The 26,512-nt window shown below is 36.7% G+C and overlaps 2 protein-coding genes across 3 annotated transcripts in view; one reads left to right on the top strand and one right to left on the bottom strand.

Moving 5' to 3' along the window:
• The window catches only part of BLNK (B cell linker), a 73,806-nt gene extending 62,303 nt beyond the window's left edge, over positions 1 to 11,503 (top strand). For both annotated transcript variants that reach the window (XM_010974373.3, XM_031461497.2), the window contains 6 exons: positions 1,582 to 1,666; positions 2,091 to 2,122; positions 4,437 to 4,513; positions 5,344 to 5,427; positions 7,331 to 7,486; positions 11,107 to 11,503. In XM_010974373.3, coding sequence (XP_010972675.3) covers positions 1,582 to 1,666; positions 2,091 to 2,122; positions 4,437 to 4,513; positions 5,344 to 5,427; positions 7,331 to 7,486; positions 11,107 to 11,226 — 554 coding nt within the window. In that variant the 3' untranslated portion in view covers positions 11,227 to 11,503. The remainder of the gene's footprint in view (positions 1 to 1,581; positions 1,667 to 2,090; positions 2,123 to 4,436; positions 4,514 to 5,343; positions 5,428 to 7,330; positions 7,487 to 11,106) is intronic.
• Positions 1,678 to 26,512, bottom strand: part of ZNF518A (zinc finger protein 518A) — a 54,384-nt gene continuing 29,549 nt past the window's right edge. Inside the window, exons 7-8 of the transcript XR_004139732.2 lie at positions 17,109 to 17,190; positions 1,678 to 2,261 (exon numbers count right to left, since the gene is read on the bottom strand). The gene's annotated coding sequence lies outside the window, so the exon portion shown is untranslated. The remainder of the gene's footprint in view (positions 2,262 to 17,108; positions 17,191 to 26,512) is intronic.

Below are 26,512 nucleotides of genomic sequence, written 5' to 3'. Positions count from 1 at the left end.
TCCCTTTCTGCTCTCTTGCTTTCCTCTACACTTCCTTTGATGCTTCTGCCTGCTGTCCTACCCCTTACAGTCTTCCATGCCTGTTGAGCAGGGAGCCTTAGGGTAAGCCTCTGCAGGAAGTAAGTACAACCCTGTGCAAATTTCATGGCTTCAGGAGCTTCCGAAAACCAGCAGAGAAGGGGCTCTTGGCATGCCCCATATAGCTCAGATGTCTTCGTTCCCAAAGGGCTGCAGTGCAGGAGCCTGGCATGTCATGCTCATTTTAAGAGATAAGGCACATTGTAAACTGACTATAACTAAAAAAAAAAAAAAAAAAGAGCTAAGGCAATAGCCATCCAAACCCAAAGTGGGTGAGTGGCCTCTTCTGGCCTAGGAAGGAAGCCTCCTGGAGGACAGGGCAAAGCAAGTGTGGTCAAAGCTCATCATGTCGTGGCAACCTAATGTGTTCATTGTTTCTCCTTCTGAAATTACAAAGTTGTAAAGCCATGAACAAAACATCTCACAGGGAAGCTGGAAATAACTTGCCACACACAAAAACATGATATTTAGAGGTTCAAGGCTTCAGAACTTCTCTGCACTGTAAGAAATCCTGATTGGGGGAGGTAATTCAGTTTGTTTGTTTGTTTGTTTATTTTTGTTTTTAGAAGAGGTACTGGGGATTGAACCCAGGACCTCATGCATGCTAGGCATGTGCTCTACCCCTGAGCTATACCCCCCCAAAAATCTATCTTATCATTTATTTGAATCTTTAAGTTTTTATACTTCTATTTCTTTTGGGTTCCTGTAGTTAGAGGTCAATAGTTCTCAACCTTTCTTCCATGCAGGAGACGCACCTTTGGGCATACCCAGATTTTAAGACACTCTAGACCAAATTTGAGGGAGAATAAAGCATCACAATAATTTATAACCACATTTTTCAGTGGTTCGGCAATAAAGTTCACTATGGGCTTCAACACGGACTTCTTAGAATTCAGGTTATGCCCGTTTCCCCATGTAACAACATAATTCCACCCTTCCTCCCTTTCAGGAATACCCAGCGACATGCAAGTGAGATTTTACATTCCTATACGTACATATGGACAACCTTCAATTTGCTCAATTAATTTTTCAAAAAGAGTAGATCAATCACAAGCTCTAATATTTTACCTCTTATCAGTAAGAAATTACTATTCCACATCTTATGACTAATGAAGACACACCAGGGTGTTGTAACACCTGGGTGGAGGGTAGAGGCCACACAGAAAGCAGAGGGCGCTAAAACTTACTCATCTCCTGGCTCTCACCTGTAATCACACACTTAAAGGTCCAGAACCCACAGGTTCAGTTCCTGAGTATTTGCAGACTGCCAAAGGGTGAATGTAGAGGTGGCAGGGTGTGCCTGTAATACCACTGGGCAGGAGTCCTGGTCTTAATAATGCAGACATACCATCAGACTGACAGGTGCACAGAGGGATGACATCCTGGTGAAAGACATGCTCATGGGAAGACATCTGACCAAATCTGGTTCTTCTTGGTTGGTGGGTTTGGATATGGGGACAGACATTTCACTCTAATCTTAATATTATAATTTTCTTAATGCAGAAAAACCTATACCTGCTGAACGCCACCGAGGGTCTAGTCATAGACAAGAAAGTATGCAGTCACCAGTGTTTCCTCCTGCCCAGAAGTAAGAATCCTCTCCTTTAAAAATAAGTTTCCTTAATGCCTGCATTGTTACATTGCACAGTGACACTGGCTTATAGTGACCTGATATTTCATTGCTTTGCAATTAAATTTTAAAGATGTTAAGTAGGTAACAACTTTAAAAGAACTGCTAAGAATCACAGACCTAACGAATATTTGGGTTAAGTATCAGACTTAACTAAAATCTAACACTTTAGTCAAGGCTCCTCATTTCTAAAAACTGAAGGGAACAATTTTACTTATCTTGAAGGTTCTGGTGTCTCTCCTACCTTTAGATATGTCTTATTAGCCATTCGTGCCTATTCCTTTGTGATGCGCCTGTTCAGAGCATCTTCTGTGCAAGCAAAAAGTCAAACTTATTCATCTTGTGCTTTGCCCTTTAATTAATCTGAAATTCTTCCTTTCAGACAAATCCATCAAAAACCCATACCTCTGCCAAGTAAGTATAATGAAGGCACGAAAAGCAATATCGGGTATTGGCTAAGGCTCGATCTTCACATCTGAACCACCAGTTTCCAAAGCAACTCTGCCTCTTCCAGCTGGAGGATCATAGTATCCTCTCTAGCTTGTTTCCTCATCTGTAAAATGGGACAAAGGATATTTTTCATAGAGCTATTTGGAAAGTAAATAGATCTGAGATAATTTTTACTTCTTTCTTTTTTAGTATTGATTGAATATTTTACTGGTCATCTTTTATTTATGTAATTTTTTTCACAAAAATGATACAAACTATTTTCAAAATAAAATGATTAAGTAAAACAACATATTGTGCTTGGTACATAGAAGGTTTTCAATAAACGATAGCCATTTAAATTAAATCTAAAAGGTACCCTGAAAAGAAGATTTGGCAAATATCTGGATAATTTTCCCAAAGCCAACAATTAAACACCCTAAAAATACAGGAAATCAGGCTCCCAGAATGTAATCATTCAAACCTTGATTTGCTTTTTACTCAGTATAGGCAAAGAAATGAAAACACAAAACAAAACCCTACCTTACATGGGTAATTTGGAGAATATTCCAAAATAATCAGATTCAATAAATTCAAATAAAGAGAATAATTGTTATATACAAAAATTTGTGTATGCTTATATAAACATAAATCAGTTTTTAAGGTTTTAATTAGATTTTTAATTAGATTCATCTTAAATAAATGAAACTCAAACAAAATGTTTAACTTAAAAAAAAAAATCCTGAACACAAAGTGAAAATGCTGTGGCTATAGAAATTTTATTTTTTTTTTTTACTATGTTAAAAGCTTTATTATACCATTTATTGTTTTTCAACCCAAGTCATTCTTTCAACTGACAAATACTTATTGACCATCTGCCATGTGCCAGGCACTGTTCTAGACACAGGGGATGGAGCAGTGAATAAAACAAATAGAGTCTCCACCCTTATGGAGCTTCTATTCTACTGGAGGAGACAGACAGGAAAAATAAACATCCCGATAAATCATATAATATCAGGTAAATGCTAAAGTGCTATAAAGAAAAACAAAGCAAGGTGGCAGAGGATGGGGCAAGAGAGGAATGGAGGCAGTGAGGGCTGCTGTGGCCAGGGAAGACCTCATCTGGTCCCTTCATTACCTCCTATCTGACTTCATCTCTTCTTCTCTCCATTTTTCATTGCACTCCAAGCACAGTGGCCCTCTCTCTGCTCCTGAAACATGCCAGGCCCTTGCATTACTGTTCCCTGTACCTGGAACATTCTCTCCTGAGATATCCACATACCTCCTCTCTCTCCACCTGCAGATCTTACCCAAGTGCCACCACAGTGAGGCCTTCCCTAACCAGCCTATTTAATCATACTACTTGCCTGAAGCTGTCCCTCCACTCCCTCCTCTGCCTATTTTTCTTCATAGCACTTATGAGTCTGACATATTGTATATATACACTTACTTATGTCTTTATTACCTATCTCACTCCATTAAAATTGAAGCTCCAGGAGGGGAGGGCACGTTGCAGTTTTGTCGACTGCTCTAACATTCCCAATGCCTTGATCCCAGGCAGGTACTCAATAATAAATGAATGAATGAATGAATGAATACAGCTAAGTATTTTCTCTGTTTCATGTGTCTCCACATTTAGACCGTAAACCCCTTGAGGGAGTTTGTGCCTTAAGGCAGCAATTCTCAAACGTTTTGAGCTCAGGACCACTTTAACACTCTTAAAGTCATTGCAGACACAAGGAATTTTGGTTTACATGTTTCCTTCTATTGACATTTAATGTATTAATTAAAATAAATATTTAAAACGTATTTATCAACCCATTTAAAAAAATTAAACTCATTACATGTTAACATAAACAATATATTTTTACAGAAAATAACTATATTTTCCAAAGAAAAACAACGTAGTGGGAAGAGTGGCATTGTTTTACATTTTAAAAATCTCTTCAATGCCTGAGTAACAGAGACAGCTGGATTCTCATATCTGCTTCTACTTTTAATCTGTCGCAGTATGTTTTTCTGTTGAAGTATATGAGGAAAACTGGGCCTCCAAGGGAGAGGTATTTGGAAAAGTTCTCACGAACCCCTTGAAAGGATCTTGGGGATTCCTGGGTCCTCAGACCACATTTTGAGAAACACTGCTCTTAAGGATTTTTCCTTTTTTTTAGTGTGTGTGTGATGTATTATGTGTATGATTTTTCAGTGTGTGCGTTCCTTGCAGCACCCAGCACGTTGTTGAGATATAGGCATAGTAACTGCTCAAGATATAATGGGATCCATTGATTTTTCAAATCCCTTTCAGGGTTTCCAGAAGGCGGAAGCCCAACCGTGGATGGCCCACTACCCAGCTTTTCATCTAATTCCAGCTTGTCAGAACAGGTACGAAATGAACCCATTGTTATCAGCAAACTGCAGGAAAGGGTATGACTTCTTGTTCGAGAGATTTTGGAATGAAGCTTGAAAACAGATTTTATTTTAAGCCGGCTTGTGTGTAGTCATTTGCTTATGGGTACACAATACATTTTCCCCCCAAGGTTAAGACCTTGATCCATTTATTCCACTTTGTATTCTAGATGCCCTAAATAACAACTGGTGTTTCTTCAAAACTAGCAAAGAAGTGTGTTGTTTTTATTGTTCTTCCTCTCACACAGATTCTATTTAAACAATGTAATTTTCCCAGAATAGATCTGTGGAGGCATATGATGTTAAAACACATGAAACAGCGCAGGTTAAAAAAAGACACAGAAAGAATTCTGTGTGCCCCTGGGCAAGTCTCTCTAAGCTTTCTCAAATGTAAAATAGGGATGACAGCATGTGTCCTTCTTGCCTTCAAAGTAGTTACAAGAATCAAATCATATAATACCTGTAAAAACATTTTGGAAATCATAAAGCCCTCCACAAAGGAACAACAAGATCACTATAGAAAAGGGGACTATAACTTATTCAGGAGAAAGGAATAAATGGTTCAGGAATCTAGCAGATGTAGTTCTTCTGTTCCAGTACTAAGTCTGGCCCCTAAGACCAAATGGGGAAAAAAGTCAACTGCATAATCCGTGTGGTTGATCAAAAGAAGCTTAAAACCCATTTTCAGATTACTGGCCCAGACGTAGTTAGGCCTTTCTGGTAATACAAAATGGGACGTGGTTTCACAGAAGGTACAGTGTTACTGAAGGACCATCTCATGTTCAACAATGTTCTCTATTTCTCAGGAAGCTGATGTTCACTGTAAACCATGGTATGCTGGTGCCTGTGATCGAAAGTTGGCCGAAGAGGCATTATACAAATCAAATAAGGTTTGACCATTTAAAAATCTCATACTCTGCTCTCAGCCTGCATAGGCACAGTTGTCATCCCAATAATAGGCTAATTAAATAATTGCAACAGTTATGGATGCAGGGATTTTTATCTTTACTTACTCAAGAGGAACTGCCATCCCCTCCTCTCTTTCAAGCATCTCCCTCTTTCTCTGTTCCTTCATCTTATTGCCACATGTCCTTTCATATATACATGGATCCATGGGCCCCACTGCCCTCCAAACAGTGGAAGAGAAGAAAGTTCCAGGCAAGATCTCTGTAAGGTTCAGTGCCACATGAGATCCACCCAGGAGTGAGAAGTAACAGGCTATTTTGAATCAATGGATGGGATAAAAGATTGGGATCAAATGGCAAAAAGTAGTTGGAAGTAAACTTTTGGAAAGTCCAAGCCCAATCATGTACCAACACTAGGAAGAGTTTGGATAATCCAAGATTAAAGTGCCACTTTTCTTTTTCTTTCTCTTCTCTTCTCCTTTTTTTTTTTTTTTTCACTTGCACCCTGCCTTGTCAGAATATGCAACATTTGCATATTTTTTTGGCCACCTTTGCTTTAGTTCTGGCTCTACAATGAAATATATTAAATGCTTTCCATCAGTCCCTTTGCTGGCTTCCTCGGTTATCTCTTTTTGTTTGATGAGACTCACCTTGTAGTAGATTCTCAGGAAGGACCATGTTTACATTATTCCTTGAGTTCTTGCACATTCAAACTGTTTTTCATAGCCCGATACCTGGAGGAAATCTTGGCTAGATATAAAATCCTTGGTTTGAGTCTTTAAAAGTGTTGTTCCATTGGACTGCCTTGTGCTATATGATGCTTTTGAGAAGTCTGATGCTAATGTCATTTTCTTACCCTATATGTAATTTTATATTTTAATCTGAAGGCTCCACAGATTTTTTTTCTTTTTGAAGTCTAATTGCTTTACCACATTATGTATCTGAGTTGATTTAGAGGTCAATGTTTTCAAATAGATGGAAGCCCTTTCAATATGTAGATTTAAGTTTTCTCCTATTTCCAATACATTTTCTTAAATTATAGTTTTAAAGAGTAGTTCTGTTTCATTATTTTGTTTTTCTTTTCAAGGACTCAAGTTACATGTATTTTAGACCCTTTCTTTCCAACCACTCTGACCTCATTATATATATACTTTTAAATCTCTCTCTCTCTTTTTTTTTTTCTTGGTTGTTTCCATGCCTTCCTTCAGTCATTTATTAAGTCTTCATTTAAGGCTATGTTCCCTTGGGCATCCTGTAATTTCTTCTTCATTTCTGCAATAGGTTTATCTTTCTCTTTAGTTTCTTTCGCAAGTTTGATCAACTCACTGCATTTCTTCTTCCTGCTTTTTGTCCATTTTTTGTTCATAATTTTTGAATTTATGATTCCAGAATATTTTATAAGATATTTAATTACATTTGGAATGTTGTGCTATAATTTTTTTTCTGCTTCAATATAAGTTTTTGGAGAGAGAATTTTTATCAGCTGAAATGTTTTGATTTATACTGTCTGCTTTTTTCTTATTGCACTTTTGAATGGAATTTGTTTGATTTTTTTATTCATAGACAACTTGTGAACATGGTTCCTAGTTCAAGAGTGCCCTTTTGGTTTGATCTTAATGTGTCCCTTCACACATTTCTAAATCTTATAAACATATCTTATTTAATGCATCAAAAAGCTAGCATTGACTTCATTCAGAATTTTCTTAAAGTATATATTTTACTGAAGTATTTTCCTAGAAAATAATAAAAGAAGTTCTAATCATAATAAAAATCAGACAGCTAAATAATTACCTTTTGAATATAATATAGGTATTTTTCATAAACTGATTTCTAACCTGTAGAAGTATAAGTAACACTAACAATAATTATTCTTTCTTTTAATAAACAGGATGGATCATTTCTTATTCGGAAAAGCTCTGGCCATGATTCCAAACAGCCATATACACTAGTTGTATTCTTTAATAAGCGAGTATATAATATACCCGTGCGATTTATTGAAGCAACAAAACAGTATGCTTTGGGCAAGAAGAAAAACGGTGAAGAGGTCAGTAATTTCTCTTCTAATCCAACTCTATAAGTATGTTTTGAGCACAATTCCATCATACTGTATTAGGCGCTAGAGATGAGGACAACGGACACAAGAGTACTTGGTCTGATGTAAAAGCTACATCTTAGTCTTTTTAATCCTGTTACTTAGCAGGGTCAGTCTGATTCAGTATGTTAGTCCAGAGGACAGAGAAATCAAGGTTCAAATGTCAAGTAGAATTAATGTTGTAAATATCAAGGTCCGTGCCCAGAGCTCCTAAGCTAAGAACTAGGATTTCAACTCAAGTATCAAGGTGAATGACCAGGGAAGGATCCAGAAGTGATACAAAGACTTGAGTTGAAACATTAGATTGTAGTCCTTGGACCAGAATGAGCTTTGGGGACTGCAGCAAAAAAAAAAAAAAAAAAAAGCATTACATGGCTCTTAAATACTAACCAAACAAGAACTTCAATTCCACTTTAATCTGGACCAACTCAATGCTTATCATGTCTCTGTTTAGCCAGCCTGTTCTTGTAAGTGAGCCCTGAAATATGAGCTGCAGTAATTCACAAATGGTCAGAAGGGTACTGATACTTGTTATGGTCTTGAATGATACACTGCATTTGAACAGACAGAATGAAAATTGGAGGGCATGAGAAGGAGGAAAACGGAAAGAACAATCTAAGCAGTAAAAATTGCATTTAAAAAGCTCAGTTAAGAAATAATTATTTTCAATACTCCTCCACAAAGAACACCCATTCCAAACCCATAACTTATTAGAAGGTGTTTAAAATGTTAGAAAATGTCCTAATTGTCTGTCTTCACTACATGCGACCAGAGACTAGACTATGTCTTGCTCATCTCTGTATTTCTAGAACCATAGCACAATAGCCAGCCTCAATGGATGCTTGATACGTACTTATAAAATGAATGAACTGATTTGTTGATTGAGCGAATATCTCTTCAAGACTCAGCATTCAATTCTTTTATATATATCCAGAAGTGGGATGGCTGGATCATATGGTAGTTCTATTTTTAATTTTTTGAGGAACCTCCATATTGTTTTCCATGGTGATTGCATCATTTTACAACTATACCAACAGTGTACAAGAGATCCAACTTCTACATCCCCCCAACACTTGCTATTTTCTGGGTCTTTTTTAATAGTAGCTATCCTAATGGGTGCGAGGTGATATCTCACTTTGGTTTTGATTTGCATTTCTCTGATGATCAGTGGTTGAGCATTTTTCATATGCTTGTTGGCCATTTGGATATCATCTTTGAAGAAATGTCTATTCAGGTTCTTTGTCCATTTCTAAATCAGGTTATTTGATCTTTTGCTGCTGAGTTGTAGGAGTTCTTTTCTTTTATTGAAGCATAATTGACTTACAATATTAAATGGGCTTCAAGTGTACAACATAGTGATGTGATATTTTTATACATTTCAAAATGAATACCAGTATAAGTCTAGTTATCAACTGTCACCATACAAAGTAATTACAATATTATTGACTATATTCCCTGTGCTGTACATTACATCCCCATGGCTTATTTATTTTATAACTAGAAGTTTGTACCTCTTAATCCCTCTCATCTATTTCGCTTATCACCCCACCACCTCCCCAGTAACCACTAGTTTGTTTTATGTATCTGTGAGTCTATTTCTGTTTTGTTACATTTATTTATTTTGGTTTTTTGGTTCCACATCTAAGTGAAATCATACAGTATTTGTCTTTCTCTGACTTATTTCACTTAGCATAATACACTCTAGATCTATCCATGTTGTCACAAATGGCAAAATTTCATTCTTTTTATGGATAAGTAATATTCCTTGTATGTATGTGTGTGTGTATATATAATATCCATATATATGGATATTAACACCTTATCAGATATACAATTTGCAAACATTTGCCCCATTCCATAGGTTGCCTTTTCACTCTATTGACTGTGACCTTTGATGAACAGAGTTTTTAAGTTTAATGTAGTCATATTTGTCTATTTTTGTTTTTATTGACTGTGCTTTTAATGTCATATCTAAGAAATCATTGCCAAATCTCATGAAGTTTTCCCGCTATGTTTTCTTCTAGGAGTTTTATAGTTTGGGGCTTTATTTTGCTCTTAATGAAGTCTCAGATAGTTAGAAAACGTAATCCTTTTGGATCTGAAAGCACAAAATACTGATCAAAACCAAACCTGGGTTTTAAAATATGGCATTATCATTTAACATTAGTTAAACTTTAACAGAACTATCTGCTTTTCCCTACTCACAGAAACCTTCATTTTTACTGAAAACTTTATCTGACAAATCTTTTATTAAAGTATATGCTCCTCAATAGCAATCAGTGGTAGAAGATGGTGATGATCCTAACAGGACAGAGTGACATTGAATGGATGGTTTTTCATTCCAAAGTCTCCCAGTCCAGTGCTTCTATAAGAGGCTTAAGGGTGGGTGAGGGAACTGTCTTCTTTAGAGCTCCTGAAATTCTCTCATAAATTTTGAGCTCTCAGAGGGGCTCTAGACGTCTTTGTCCTGATAGGAAACTCATAAGCAGTGATTCTTCTTGGCCTAAAGAATCTTCATCCCTACCTTAAAATGATCAGAGCATCTGCCCAGTTCCCAGATATCCAACCTATGGACACCAAAATAAATAGTTTATTATTATTATAACATCTAGAAGTACTGACAGAGTCCTTTAAAACTCTTAGTTAAATCATCTATAATAAAAATATTACTTCTCCCATATACTGAACATCTGAATGGAAAACGGAACAAGCATCTCATTCTTTCTTATAGTCATCTGAATATCTTTGAGTATTGCTTTGTTGCAGTGGTTTGGGGATTGAAATGTTTGAAATAGGGAGTGAAATTGAGGTAAATCTGTGATTTAATTGAATGAAGAATTGAGCATAACTTGGTTGCCATTATCCTTTAACACATTTTTTCTTTCTACACTAATTCAGTGTATTTGAGATATTCATACATGGACAGAAAAACAACTTATTCAGTAACTCAAAATCCCATGGCCAACAAAATAAAGCAAACAGATATCAAAGCTATAAAACACTCAATACTGTATCTACATAATGCCAAATCAGCTGCAAAAACAAAAAAGTTAAACAATTAATCGATTAGTTACTTTTCTCCCCATATATACCCAAACACAAATACAGACAGATTTTTCAAAATCTTCATATTGTTGACATCATATAACCAAAGTTTTCATTTTCCATTCAGATGTTCAGTATATGGGAGAAATAATATTTTTATTATAGATAATGTAATCAAGAGTTTTAAAGGACTCGGTCAGTACTTCTAGATGCTATAATAATAATATATTATTTATTTTGGTGTCCATAGGGTGGATATATGGGGAGTGGGGAGAAGCTCTGATCTATTCATTCTCTAAGTAGTTATACTAATTGAGGCTGCCAGTTGTGTTTTCAGTCTTACTGAATGGGCAAGGTCTGCCACCTCAAAGGTTACAGCCTTTGTTAAATTTGACTTTTTTGGGTAGAATGTCAGCTGGGACCTAGGAACTCTGACTAACTTGAGAGAGTGGGAGAACATGAGAGGAGTGGAGCTTAAGGTTAATATAAATGCCAATGTATAATTCATTTATATTTTCTCACTCTAGTACTTCAGAAGTGTTGCTGAAATCATCAAGAATCATCAGAATAATCCCCTGGTTCTTATTGACAATCAGAATAACACAAAAGATTCCACAAGACTGAAATACGCAGTTAAAATTTCATAAATTAAAAAAAAAATTTTTAAAGGAGGTCAACATCATTGCTTCAGACATCTCCTTTCTACTTTTGAGAAAAAGTCCCAAAACTTCATATTTCGGGTTATGAATCATCCAGTAATAAAATAGAAGATAAGGAAGATATTGAGGTGGTCATCGATTTTTTTTTTGAGAAGTTCACATGGACTTATTCTATTGCCTGACCTGATGAACTGTTAAATATCTGGTGAGGCTGAGTTATCATGCTACTAACATTCTCCAAATAAATGTCTTTATTTAAAAGAAACAGGTGTAAAGTATTTTCAGTCATGTAATAAAATAACACTCTATTCTCAAAGTAAGAAAATGATACTCTTGGATAAAACGAAGCTGCTGGAAATTTAGGCCACCACAATGGTCACTGGTGCACTAATATAACTAGGACATCTACTGTCAATGCTTGGCAATTATGTTTTGGTTAAAATTTTAATGTGTAGAAAATAAAATACAGATAATGGATGATATTTATAAGTACAGATAAGGGGGATGTAATGATTTCTTTTTGTGAGTGCTCCTAACCATGGGAGATGGATGGATGGATGGATGGATGGATAGATAGATAGAAAGAAAAGGAAGGAAAGAAGGAAGGAAGGAAGGAAGGAAGGAAGGAAGGAAGGAAGAAAGAAAGAAAGAAAGAAAGAAAGAAAGAAAGAAAGAAAGAAAGAAAGAAAGAAAGAAAGAAAGAAAGAGAGAAACTTTCTAGAATTTCTCGTCCATGATTATGTTGTTAGCTTTGCTTACTAAATATAATTGTACCCTCTTTGATCTGCATGTCTATTAAATGGACCCTAAACCTGATATGAGATTCAGAGTGGGATGAGAGCAAAACTAGACTAAAAGCATAGGAAAACATCCCACAAAACAAAGGCATAAAAATAGACACCGATTAGCACTAAAGAATAAGAGATACTATTGTTAGCAGCCACATCCAAGGTCTTAGATCATCCCAGAAATGTATTATACTTTGTCATATCAAAGCTTTTTATTCTATCGTGTACTTTAGACAACTCTGAAATGATAAAGCAGCTAATTAAGATAAATAATAATTAAATGAGGAATGCATTTGATCACTGAATAAGATAGCAATCTCTGAAAAGATTTTGAAATGTTAGAAGGTAATGATTTCAGAGTAACTCACAAACTTGCTTATAAAGACAACTGTATTTTTAAATGTCATATACTTTTATGATTACTATTTACTTTGTGGGTTGAATTGTGTCCCCCCAAAAAGATATACTGAAGCCCTAACCCCTACTACCTCAGAATGTGACTTTGTGGGGCCTTTGCAGATGTCATCAAGTTAAGATGAAACTATTAGGGTGGGCCATAATCCAGTATGACTGGTATCCTTAAAAAAGGGAGAATTTGAACAAAGACACAGACATGCACAGAGGGAGGACTACGTGAAGAGATACCCACGGAGGACGCCACGTGAAGACGGAGAATTGGAGTGATGCATCTACAAGCCTAGGAGTGCTGAAGATTGGCAATGAAACACCAAAAGCTAGGAAGAGGCAAGGAAGAATTCCTCTACAGGTTTCAGAGGGAACACGGCCCTTCTGACACCTTAATTTCAGATTTCTAGTCTCCAGAACTGGGAGACAGTAAATCTCTGTTTTTTCTAAGTCAACTTTCAGTACTTTGTTATGGTAGCCCTAGGAAACTAATACAATGAAATGAGATATAAGTGGGTTTTGGAAATTTTGAATAAAAAGGTTTTTTTCCCCTTTTTGGAAAACAGTGGAATTATTTAGAATAGAAGTGACAATTAGTACTAGAAGAGATAATTCACAATTTAAAGAAAACTGGGTTTATCTTTTGTAAAGCAAAGCATCCATTTATAGTGTGAAGTATGAGCTCTCTAGTTTATCAGTTTTCTTCAGTGTTACATGGAATTATTTTCTACTTAAGTAAATCCTCACTAATTCCATCTGCTACCACAGTAATCCTGGCTCCAGAAAAATCTCTTTGGCCCCATTCCCCACTTTCCTTCCCCAGAAGTGGCCTAACCACTTGGGTCAGGTGGAGGAGTACAGCCATGAGATTATACTAACCCACAGTCAGTTGATATTCAGCACCACTGGGGTGGATTTCTTGGAGCAGAGTCTGGGGAATCTTCTGGGACATAAGCCAGTCTGCGGAGGGATTCACTCCTCCCAAAAGCTGGGAGAAACACCCAACCCAAGACAGTGGTCTTCCCCTGCAACTCACATAAGCGAGCACTGAAGAGTGGCCCTACGTACTACTCTAAGACTAGAAAAGCTTTCAAGAGATTTCAGAGGCCCTCACTGTGATTTTTAATGCCTGACAAACATGTAGTGTTGCATAAGAGACAATTTCAGGCAAGTCAGGTGGCAGAATAGGAGTCACTAGTCAAAGAGAAGTATGTTGCATAACAGCTGAAGGAGACAAACCACTCCAGTTCCTGTTTTCTGTTTCAAGGATGTTGCAAACTAGACTGCAGCTGCAGGAACATAAAGTCTGTTCAAGTTTACTCACTGTGGACAACGGGAAGACTAAGTCTGTGATATCAGAAGCCTGAATTGTGCTATAACCAGTCAGCCAGGGCAGTGGTTCGGAGACCCTGCACTCCGGGACCTAAACCACTCTTACTGCAGCTGTGACAGACATTTTTATGTGTATCACCAATTGTACCTTTTCATCGCTGAGAAGTATTCCATCACATGGATATATATCAATTTGTTTTTCCATTCACCCACTGATGGGAATCTGATTGTTTCCACTTTGGGACTAAATGATTGAAGTTGCTGTGAACATTTGTATAGAATTCTTTGTGTACACATATGTTTTCATTCTTCCTGGGCAAATACCTAGGAGGAGTAAAAAAAATCCTGGATCACAAGGAAAGTGCATTTCTAACTTTGTAAGAAATTGCCAAAATGTTTCCAAAGTGGATGTACCATTTTACAATGGCACTAGCAATCAGCACTTGATATTGTCAGTCTTCTAACTTCAGTAATTCTAGTAGGTATGTAGTAGTACCTTTTGTGGTTTCAATTTGCATTTTCTTCATGACGAATAATACTGAACACCTTTTAATGTGCATATATCTTCTTTTTTGAAATGTCTGTTCAAATTTTTTGCCCATTTAAAAATGGGTTTTTTCTTTTCATTAAATTGTAAATACTTTACACATTCTGGATACAAGTCCCTTGAGATATAGATAGATAGATAGATAGATAGATAGATAGATAGATAGATAGATAGATAGATAGATAGATATAGATATATAGATATATAGATATATAGATATATAGATATATAGATATAGATATAGATATATGTACTGTGAATATTTATTTTGCTTCCCTGGAGTAAACCCTACCTAATGGTGATATATCCTCCATTTTATATATTGCTGGATTTGATTTGCTAATCCAGTGCTAAGGATTTTTGTATATACATTCATAAAGGACATTTGTCTGGAGTGTTCTCTTCTTATAATGTCTTCATCAGGTTTTAGGATCACGGTAAAGCTGAACTCATAAAATGACATGAAAAATGGTCCCTTCTTTATTTTCTGAATGCATATAGCATTGATATTATTTCTTCCTAATACATTTAATAGAATTCATCAATGAGGCCATTTGGGTGGGCAAAATATTTTCTCTGTGTGATGGTTTTAAACCATGAATACAATTTCTTTAATAGATACAGGCTACTGATATTTTCTGCTCTTTATGTGCTTTGTTAATTTGTGTCTTTCAAGGAATTTGTCTAATTCAACAAGGATGCCAAATTTACTGACAAAGTTGATAATAATATTCTCATATAACCCTTTTGAGGTCTGTGGGATCTGTAGTAATCCCCCTCTTCCATTCCTGATGTTGGTAATACATATTCTCTTTTCTTGATCAGTTTAGTTAAGGTTGATCAATTTTATGATTTTTCCAAAGAACCAGGTTTTGGTTTCATTAACTTTCTCTATTGTTTGTGTTTTCTATTCATTGATTTCCATAGATACTTTCATTATTTCCTTCCTTCAACCTATTTGGGGTTTAATTTGCTCTTCTTTACATGCTTTCTTAACATAGAAGCCTACACAATTGAATTTAAACTTTTTTTTTCTAATATAACTATTTGAAGCTGAAAATTCCCTTCAACACAGCTTTAGAACATCCCACAAATTTTAATATAGTTTTCTCGCTTTTATTTCCTTCAAAATATTTTCAAGCTTCCCTTATGATTTTTTTCTTTTATTGGTTAATCAGGAAAGTGCTATTTAATTTCCAATTATTTACAGACTTTCCGAATCTTTTTCTGAGATTGATTTCTAATTGACTTCTGTTGTAGATGGAAAATATAGTGTGCATGAATTTAATCCTTTCATATTTATTGAAAATTATAATGATCCAGTGGGTGTTCCATATGTACTTGCAAAGAAGGTACAGGGTGGAATGTTCTACAAATGTCATTTTGTTGAAGTTGATTGGAAGTGTTCCTCAAGTCTTCTATGTCCTTACAGATTTTTTTTTCCTAGTTGTTCTATAAATTACTGAGAGAGGGCTGTTAAAATGTCTAACTATAATTGTGGATTTGTGGATTTCTGTTTGTACTTCTGTCAGTAATGCTTCATGTATTTTGAAGATTTCATATTATATGCATAGACCTTTGGGATTTGTTATACCTTTATTTATTTATTTATTTATTTATTTATTTATTTATTTATTTTTTACTGAAGTATAGTCAGTTTACAATGTTGTGTCAACTTCTGTTGTGTCAGTCTTTCGTATTTGTTTACTCACCATGGCCAGTGCTCCTAATTCCTTAGTATAGATCAAATACCTACCTGGTATCATTTTCCTTCTACCTGAAGAATTTCTTTTAACATTTAAGACAGTGCAATTTTGCTGGTCATAACTTATGATTTCTCTTATGTGAAATAGTCTTTGTTTTATCTTCATTTTTGAAGGATAATTTTGCTGGAGAAAGAATTCTAGGATGACTTCAGTATCTTAAAGATATCATTCCGCCCTTCCAGCTTGCAGCGTTTCTGATGACAAATTTGTAGTAATTCTTATCTTTGATTCTCATTACATAATGTGTGCTTTTTTTCCCTGGCTGCTGTAAAAATTTTCTCTTTATCTTGTGATTATGGGAATGTGATTATAACGTGTCTTGGTATATTTTTCTTTGTGCTTTTCCTGCTTGAATTTCATGTTGCTTCTTGGATCTTTGGATTTATAGTTTTCATCAAATTTAGGGAAAAAATTTCAATCGTTTTTTTCTTCAAATATTTTTTTCTGTTCTCCTTCTTCTCCTCCCCTTCCGGGACTCCAGTTACATGAATGTCACACTATTTGACATTGCCCCATCGCGTGGCAGCCATGGAGGTACACTGCTTGGATCTCCCATTAAGAAAAATTTGGCACTTAGCTGTATGAGTGCAGTTAGTTGACAGCCTTTAGCTGTTAGCATCTTCAGAATCTGCCTTAGATTTTGAGCCAAATCTATGCTCTTCCTAAGCAGCCTTCAGTCTGGCCATTTCTGCCCAATATGGAACTCCTCTAATGGACAGTCTTTGACCTGAAGCATCCATTGGGTTGGCTGACTTCATCAGTGATGCATGGGAGTCTGTGGCTCTTTCTACCCAATCCTGCTTCCACTCACCATTCCTTTTCTTTCACCAGTATTGGATCTCCATTATGGTGTGAAAGCTTTTCTTACTCAATCTTGTTCCCTCCCCTTTAACTCTTCCAGGCATTACTGCTCAATAAACCTCTTGCACTCCAAACTCCATCTTAGCATCTCCTCCCCAGAAAACCCAAATGACAGAGTTAGTACAAGGAGTAGTAGGCAGTAAGATGGGGTCATTGAACCAGATTACTCACCAGCAGCCGACAATAAGGACTCCATCCTGGGGGGATTTGAAGCATGAAACATCCCTGCTACAAAGTGGCAACTGCTAATCTCCTGCAGTGGGAGAAAAGAAAAAGCTGAAGAGCAAACTCAGGATTTAACAGAGTTGCTAGGCTGCAAAGATAATTTAATGCTAAGCCAAGACAGTTCTGTTATAAGATCACAGTCCTAGTTCAAAAAACCTGAGACCCTGACAAATGGGATGAGAACATCAAGTGATGAATGGTGGTGAAACCATCATTGATGGTGACGGCCACCAATTATTTGGCTTCCCAGACTCCTCCGAACTCTCAGAGTCAGCAGAGTTACCCACTCATTAAGAACTAGCATCACCTGTGTGTGTGTGGGAAGACACTGCAGAGGCTTCTCTCCTGCAAGGCAACAGAAATACCCCTCAGGATATGCCCCACCTCCTGTCTTGGCTGTTAGGCCAATAACTAAAGTTAAATTGCAGCATGAATCAGCTATGGATATACTAGGTCTGCTGACGAAGGAGAAGAATACATCCTGAAAGTGACTGAAGAATTAGGTACCACGTACTAGCAGGAGCTGAAGGAGTTCCTCAAGTGGAGCAAAAGAGCCAGAATCTAAGTCTGGGTAAGGAACCATTTGTTAACCTAAGGTCACTTCTTAGGATACATGATTTAACACTCTGGCAAGGACCCTAGGAGACAATGCTAACTCACTGGGTGGCTCCTGGATGACTAGAAAAAGTGATGACCTTCACTGACCGAGGCTGAAATGCCTGAACTGCTATTGCGGATAGTGGAGGAAAGAATTAAAAGGCTCAGGGAAGTGAGTGTGCTGGAGTGGATTATATGAGGGCAGAAGACCCACCAGAGAATTATGTTCCAAAGGACAAGTGTGTTCACCAAGGCCATCAGAAATGCTCTGGTAAGAAGGAAGCAAACATTAACTGGCCAGGGCTAATGATATCTAGGGCTAAAGGTCATAAACCCTGGGATATTGACAGCGGCACTTAAGTATCAGAAGCCAGGGGGTCTCAATTACCATAACAATTAGCAAGATCAGGATACCAATCAAAGGAGCTTGACTCACAAGTCCTGGTTCCAGTGTGTTTTCACCCTATTAGTGGGTTAGGGAAGCCCAGTGACAATCACTCTCCTGGGAGTTTCTCCGCCACATAGCAGGTCACGTTTTGCAGACCAGCTCTGGCTTGTGGTATCATCCATCTAGTTCTTCTGCAACCCCTCAGGCCATTTTCTGCTAACTGGCTTTAGCCCACCTGTTCCTGTGAATTTCTCTCAGCCACCCTTTAGGCTCCACACCCTCTAGTGAGGTTGTCGGCCACTCACTGGGGCAACTTCCTGTGGGCCAGCTCAAGGCTGCCAGCACCTTCCAGTGAGTCTCTTTGACACTCAGCAGGCTGTTTATAGCAGACCAGCACCCTTCAATGAGTTTCACAGCCACAGAATTGACTACTCCCACAAACCGGCTCAGGTCTGCACCCTTTAGAAAATTCCTTCACTATCAGCAGGCTTGCTGTCCCTGTGGCAGCTACAACTTCTTCAAAAAGGTCTGAATCTCAGACTAAGGCTTGGTGAGCCTTATTGTAAGTGCTTAGTTTCTTCCTTGCTTATTCTCTCAGTACTAAAAATAGTAGCTGATTTCAGCATTTGCCATTTCTGGATTCCTTAGCATCCCATCTTCCCCTTCTAATAGGTAACCAATTTGTACTAGCTGATAATTTTCATGGCATTATTGAGATATAATTCACATACTATAAAATTCACCCATTTAAAACTAAACAGTGGGTTTTACTGTTTTCAGGGTTGAGCAGCCATCACCACAATCTGTTCAGAACATTCTCACCTCAGAAAGAAACTCCATACCCATAAGCAGGCATTCTCCATTCTCCACCAACTCCCATCCTAGTCAAACACTACTCCATTTTGTCTCTAAAGACTTGCATAACTCTTTTGACATTTCATACGAATGGGATCATATAATATGTGGTCCTTTGTGACTGGCTCCTTTCACTTATTATACTGTTTTCAAGGTTCATCCACGTTATAGTGTCAGTACTCCATTTCTTTTCTTTGCTGAATATTATACAGATATACCATTATTTTGTTTATTCAGTCATCACTTGATGGATATTTGAATTGTTTCTATTTTTGGCTATTAAGGATAATACTACTCTGAACAATTGTGTAGAAGTTTCTGAGTGGCTGCATGTTTTCAATTTCTTTTGGGTGTGTATCTAGAAGTGGAATTGCTGTGTCATATGGTAAAAATATTTGACAGTTTGAGGAATGTCCAACTGTCTTCCAAAGTGACTGCACCATTTTACATTCTGACCAACAATGTACGAGAGTTTCGTTTCTCTGTATACTCGGCAGCACTTGTCATTGTCTGTCTGTTTGATGATACCCATCCTAAAGGGTGTGAAGTAATAGCTCACTGTGCTTTCGATTTGTATTTCCCTAATGACTAAAAATGTTAAGCAGGTTCTCATGTCGTTATTAGCTACTTGTATATCTTCTCTGGAGAAATATCTATTCAAATCCTTTGAGCATTTTTTAACTGAGTTGTTTGCTTTTTTATTATTAAGTTGTAATCATTTTTCTGTATTCTGGGTACAATTCCCGTATCAGATATATGATTTGAAAATATTTTCTCCCATTCTGTGCATTGTCTTTTCTTGAGTTCTCTGAAAGACAGAAGTTTTCCATTTTAATGAATTCTAATTTGTCTAATGAATTCTAATTTATCCACTTTTTCTCTGATTGCTTGTGCTCTTGATGTCTTATTTAAGAACTCATTCTCTAATCCAAGGTCACAGACTTACATCTATGTTTCTTTTTAATATTTTTATCGTTTTATCTCTAATATTTAGGTCTTTGATCCATCTTGAGTTATCTTTTATGCATGGTGTGAGGTAGGTGTCCAAATGTATTCTTGTGCATGTGGATATCCAGTTGTCCCAGCAGCATCTGTTAAAAGACTGTTCTTTTCATGTTATTTTATATTCTGGTCAAAAATCAGCTGATCATCAATGTATGGGTTTATCTCAAGACTCCCAATTCTATTCCATTGACTTATATCAGCACTACACTATCTTGATTACAGTAGCTTTGCCATAAGTTTTGAAATGGGGAAGTCTGAGTTTTCCAATTTTATTCTCCTTTTCAAAATTATTTTGGCTCTTCTGGATCCCTTGCATTTCCATATGAATTTTAGAATGAGATTGTCAATTTCTTCCAAAAAGGCAGCTGGAATTTTGACAGGGGTTGCATCAAATCTGTGGATCAATTTGGGGAGTACTGACACCTTAAGTCTGCTAATGCACAAACATGTGATGTCTCTACATTTATTTAGGTCCTATTTTAATTTCTTTCAACAATGATTTGTAGTTTCAGCGTAAAAGTCTCCATTTCTTTTGCCAAATTTATTCCTAAGCATTTTATTCCTTTAGATGCCACTGTAAATGGAATTTTTTAAATTTCATTTTAGGATTGCTCACTGCTAATGTATAGAAACAGAATTGATTTTTTTATTGATCTTGTATTCTGCACCCTTGCCAATTACATTTATTAGCTATAAGAGGCTTTTTAGTGGATTTAAGGATTTTCCACACACAAGATCATGTCATATAAAAACAGAGATATTTTAAATTCTTCCTTTCCCATCTGGATGCCTTTTGTTTCTTTTATTTGCCTAATTGTCATAACTAGAACCATCATTACAATGTTTAATAGAAGCAGAGAAAGTGGACATCCTTTCTCTTTCCTAATCTTAAAGGGAAAGTTGTCAGTCTCTCACCTTTAAGTTTGATGTTAGCAGTAGTCCTGAAAATAAAAACCACTATACCTGGTATCAGAGGGAAAAGAACAGTCCTGACTCACAGAGAACTGTAATTATTTGTTTTGACCACTCTGGTGAGTTCTTGGAAGACTGGCTTTTGCCTGACATGAAGCTGGCCTAGAGCTACAGTTGCTACCTAGGGGCAGTGTTGAAAACATTAACAGATAGATGTTTTAATTGCTGCTGCCTGAGGTGATAGATAAGCTTTGAAGCAAGCAACAGACTAACCAAAAAGCTAGCGAGAAAAGCCATAAGGGCTTTGTAAAGTTCCAACACACTCCTGGGAATCTGGAAGGCCACACACCCAGGGATGTATACAACTTAGGAAAGACTTGAGAAGGCCCTAAGCTTTCATATCTGGCTGACCTGGAGCTCTGCTGAAGTCAGAATTGAAGGCTAAGGCAGGCTTATCACCAAAACACACACAAGGTCCCTTGGCAAACACTGGGAGATTTTTTCATTTCCAGTGTTTAAATGTCCAATCATTGGCTGACCACAATACACCATGACTTTGGTGGCCACACATGAAAAAGAATACAGACTTTACAAAATTAGTTCAGAAAAGTTACTAGACAAACAACAACTACAACAAGCAGCAATGACAACAAAACCTGGAGGGTATGTGAGAGGAGGTGGAGAATCTGATTTCAGAACTGCCACATTATAATATTTTAAGTGTTCTAATTCATATGACATAATAAGAAAAAAACAAACAACCCAATCCAAAAATGAGCAGAAGACCTAAACAAGCAATTCTCCAAGGAGGAAATACAAAAGATCAATAGGCATATGAAAAAATGCTCAGTATCACTAATTATCAGAGAAATGCAAATCAAAACTACAATGAGGTATCACCTCACACCAGTCAGAATGGCCATCATTCAAAAGTCCACAAATGACAAATGCTGGAGAGGCTATGGAGAAAAGGGAACCCTCCTCCACTGCTGGTGGGAATGCAGTTTGGTGCAGCCACTGTGGAAAACAGTATGGAGATTCCTCAAAAGACTAGGAATAGATTTACCATATGACCCAGGAATCCCGCTCCTGGGCTTATATCCAGAAGGAACCCTACTTCAGAAAGACACCTGCACCACAATGTTCATAGCAGCACTATTTACAATAGCCAAGACATGGAAACAGCCTAAATGTCCATCAACAGCTGACTGGATAAAGAAGAAGTGGTATATTTATACAATGGAATACTATTCAGCCATAAAAAATGACAACATAATGCCATTTGCAGCAACATGGAGGTCCCTGGAGAATGTCATTCTAAGTGAAGTAAGCCAGAAAGACAAAGAAAAAGACCATATTAGATCACTCATATGTGGAATTAAAAAAAAACATAAATACAAAACAGAAACAGACTCATAGACATAGAATACAAACTTGTGGTTGCCAAGGGGGCGGAGGGTGGGAAGGGACAGACAGGGATTTCAAAATTTGTAGAAACTGACAGGCATATATAGAATAAACAAGATTATACTGTATAGCACAGGGAAATATATGCAAGATCTTGTGGTATCTCACAGCAAAAAAAAAAATATGACAACAAATATATGTATGTTCATGTATAACTGAAAATTGTGCTCTACACTGGAATTTGACACAACATTGTAAAATGACTATAACTCAATAAAAACAATTAAATGTCCTATTTACAAAAAAAAAATTACAAGGCATGCAAAGAAAGAGGAAAGCATTGCCCATACACAGAAAAAAGCAATCAATAGGAATCTTAAGAAAGGTCAGGTATTGGATTTTTCCAAAGATTTTAACTTAGCTATTTTAAATATGTTCAAAAAGCTAAAGGAAACCATGTTTAAGGAATGAAAGAAAAGTAAGAGAATAATGCCTCAACCAGATAATATAAATAAATATAAATAAATAGATAGATGTTATGAAGAGAACTTTTAACTATAGAACTTTCATTACAGAGCTGAAAAGTAAAATGACCGAAATTAAAATTTCACTAGAAGGAGAGATTTGAACAGTTAGAAGAAAGAATGTATGAACTTAAAGATAAGTCAATTGACACTGTCCAGGTTGAGGAACAGAAAGACAAAATAATGAAGAGAAATAAACAGAGCCTTAGAGACCCATGGGACACTATCAAGCATAACAGCATATACAAAATGTGAGTCTCAAAGGACAGAAGGGGTGGGGAAAGCGTCAGAAAGGATATTTGAAAAAATAATAAACACAAACTTCCCAAATTTGATGAAAAATATTAGTCTTCCAATTCAAAAAGCTTCAAGAAATTCAAGTAGGATAAACTTAAAGATGTGCACACCAGACATATCATAATCAAACTGCTGAAAAACATAGAATCTTGAAAGCAGCAAGAGAGAAGTGACTCATCACATACAAAGGGTCCTCAGTAAGATTTACAGCTGGTTTATCGTCAGAAACTATGTAAGCCAGATGGCAGTGAGATGATATAGTCAAAGTTCTGCATAGAAAAAACTGCCAACCAAGAATTCTATATTCAGCAAAACTATCCTTCAAAAAGGAAGGAAAAATTCAGACATTTTTCAGATAAACATTGCTAGAACAGTCTTACAAAAAAAAGCCCTTCAGGTTTAAATAACACTACATAGTATCTCAATTCCACACACACAAAAAAATACAGAACTGACACCAGCATAGGTGAATACAAAAGAAAAAAAATGTGCTTTTTATTTGTAACTACCACCTACTAACTTAAAAGACAAATGCATAAAGCAATAATTATAAATCTACAGTTATGGGTACAGTTTACAAAGATATAATCTGTGACAGTAACAGCATGGTGGTGGAGAAATGAAGCTGTATAGAGCAAAGTTTTTTATTGAAATTAAACTGATATTAATCCAAGCTAAATGAAACAGATCAGCTTTACAATCTAATAAAGATTCTATATATTTCTTTTTGTCTCTTATTTTTTCATTTATGATTTTGGTGTCGTATCTGAGGTGGCTTTGTCTAAACAATGGTCATAAATACTTACTTTTGTGCTTTTCTTCACCAAGTTTTACTGTTTTTGCTTACATTTAGATTTATAATCCATTTTGAGTTAATTTGTGGTATGTGGTATGAGGAAGGCAGTTTTCCCTCATTCTTTTTTCTCTCTGTGCTTCAGATTTCACGATCACTACCTTCAGGTTTACTGATTCTTCTGCCAGTTCAAATCTACCATTGAGTCTCTCTAGTAAATATTTCACTTTGGTTATTTTACTTTTCAACTCAAAAACTTCCATTTGGTCCTTTTTTTGTAATTACTATCTTTTTGTTTATGTTTTCTATTTGATGAGATGTTGTCAGCATATTTTAATTCTTTGTATCTGGTTTCCTTCAGATCTTTGAACATATTTATAACAGCTGCTTAACCTTTACCCTACATCTGCTATCCCTCAAAGAAGTTTCTACTGCCTTCTTCCCTGGTGTGTCACACTTGACTGTTTTGAGTCTCTCATAATTTTATTGAAAACTGGACATTTTAGGTAATATATTGTAGGATCTCTGCATATTCCTCCCCAACTCTGAACTTGTTTTTAGTTGACTTGGCTGAACTAATCCACCAAGTCTATTTTCCCCTCACAGTAAGCAGCCTCTGATGTCACTGCTTCCCCTCATTTTTATCTTTAAACCTGACTTCCTAGGTGTTGCTTTTAAGTCAGCACCATTTAGCGATCAGCCACTGATTGATCAGAGGTTGGGCTTAAGCCCCCTCAATCAGTGAGATTTACATCCTTTGCCGTCAGAGCTGTGTGAGGCTTGGAGACTGCTTTCACCGTTTAGGGAGTTTTCACGTTTTGCCCTACATTCAGTCAGGGTTGCTTCTGTGTGGTTGCAGCCTTGAGCATGCACAGAATCTTTCTGATCACAAGAGATGTCTGGTTTCTCTCTCTCTCTCGTCTTTAAGCTTCTGGCTGGTATCTATGGTATCACCAGCAACTGTTAGCCTTCACTAATTGCTATGTGATATTGCTGTATTATTTTCAGCAATACTATGGAGTATAAATTGCTCCAGTATGTTCTAAAGTCAGGTCCTTTGTAACAGGTAATATTGTTAGGTCTTTGAAGCTCACTCCAACCTACCTCCATGCCTCTGTGCTATGGAGCAGGTTGTGGGGTGGGGAGGGCTGGGAAACTGGTTCTTCAATGTCCTCTTGAATCCTCCCTGTAGAACAGATGTGTTGGGGGTTGGGGGAAGGTATGGGAGGAGAATCTGCTGCCACCTCCCAGTATGATTCTTCTATAGCCCTGAACCAGGGAGAATGGGACGTGTCAGTGTTCACCAGCTGCTGAACATATATATAATGACTCTTCTGCACTAGACAGCTGGGAGAGATGTGGACTGCCACTTGGCTGCCAATCTAACCAAACCAGATAGGTTTCTTGCAACAGAGCTTTGTGGGAATGGAGGACTGCACTATTCTGTAACTGCTCTGCCCTGATTCTCCTTATATTGTAGAAACAGGGAGTGGGGCAATGGGTACCACTAACCAGCTGTTACCACCTATTCGATACAAATCTTCTGTGGGACACAGGCATGGAAATTGGGATCTACCAAAGAGGAGTATAGTTAATTTTATACCTAGAAACACTGTTATTTCTCCCAGTTAGGTTTTGTGGGTTTTCTTTTGGCAGCTGCACACAACTACTATTATGTTGTGGCTCTTATTAGGAATTGGTCTTCTTTTATTGCTTCCCAAATGATTACTGTCAAGTGTTCAGGAAAGGTAACTATTTCTCAGTGTACTCCTTTGGATTTTCAAGATACTGAAATAAAGTCACTTGCAAATAGTATTTTGGTCTCCCTTCAACTTTTCATTTGCTTTCCTATCATTTTTACATTAGCAATAACTTATGAAATAACTGATGATAGCAAGCACCTGTTTCACTCCTTAATTGACAGAAGCAATCTGAGTTGCAAACTGAACATAATCTTCACTTTTGGTTGAATGACTCTAAAGTATTAAGGAAGAATTCTTCTTTTAACATATTAAAAATGTCTTTACTGGAATGACTGTTTTTTAGTAAGTACATCCTTGGCATCAACTAAAATTATGATTTTCAAAACTGATGTACAGTATCTTAACATTCTTCCTACATTACTCAAATTTACACGGCCATAATTTATGATATTCACTTTTTAAAGAAAAAGGATTCTTAAAGCTTGGGGCATTTATTAACACGCCATTTTAGACAGAGAAACAGTCAAAAAATAATTCAAAGAAGACTATTAAACCATCTCTTCCAAGATACTGACTACTTCTTAACAATTATTAAGGGAAGCATACTTAGAGCAATGAACATAAAAATCAACCAAGCTGACCCTATTTCAACTGTCCATTATAGGGAAATTCTTCTGCAAATACCACAGTCTTAACACCTCCCAGAAACTTCTAGATGAGATCCGCAAGGCACTTTGCTGAAAACAAGGATCACAGTAAATTGCTGAGGCAAGGAACAGAGCCACTACCACAGCACAAATGAGACATACCTTAAGTAAGCAGATGTCAATGGTGAAAAGGAATCACTTATTAAAAAGAAAAAACCACAA

This window comes from Camelus dromedarius, chromosome 8 (assembly GCF_036321535.1).
Source record: "Camelus dromedarius isolate mCamDro1 chromosome 8, mCamDro1.pat, whole genome shotgun sequence".
NCBI lineage: Eukaryota > Metazoa > Chordata > Mammalia > Artiodactyla > Camelidae > Camelus > Camelus dromedarius.
Note: the sequence above shows the minus strand (reverse complement) of the source record. Positions and strands in the feature narration are given on the sequence as shown.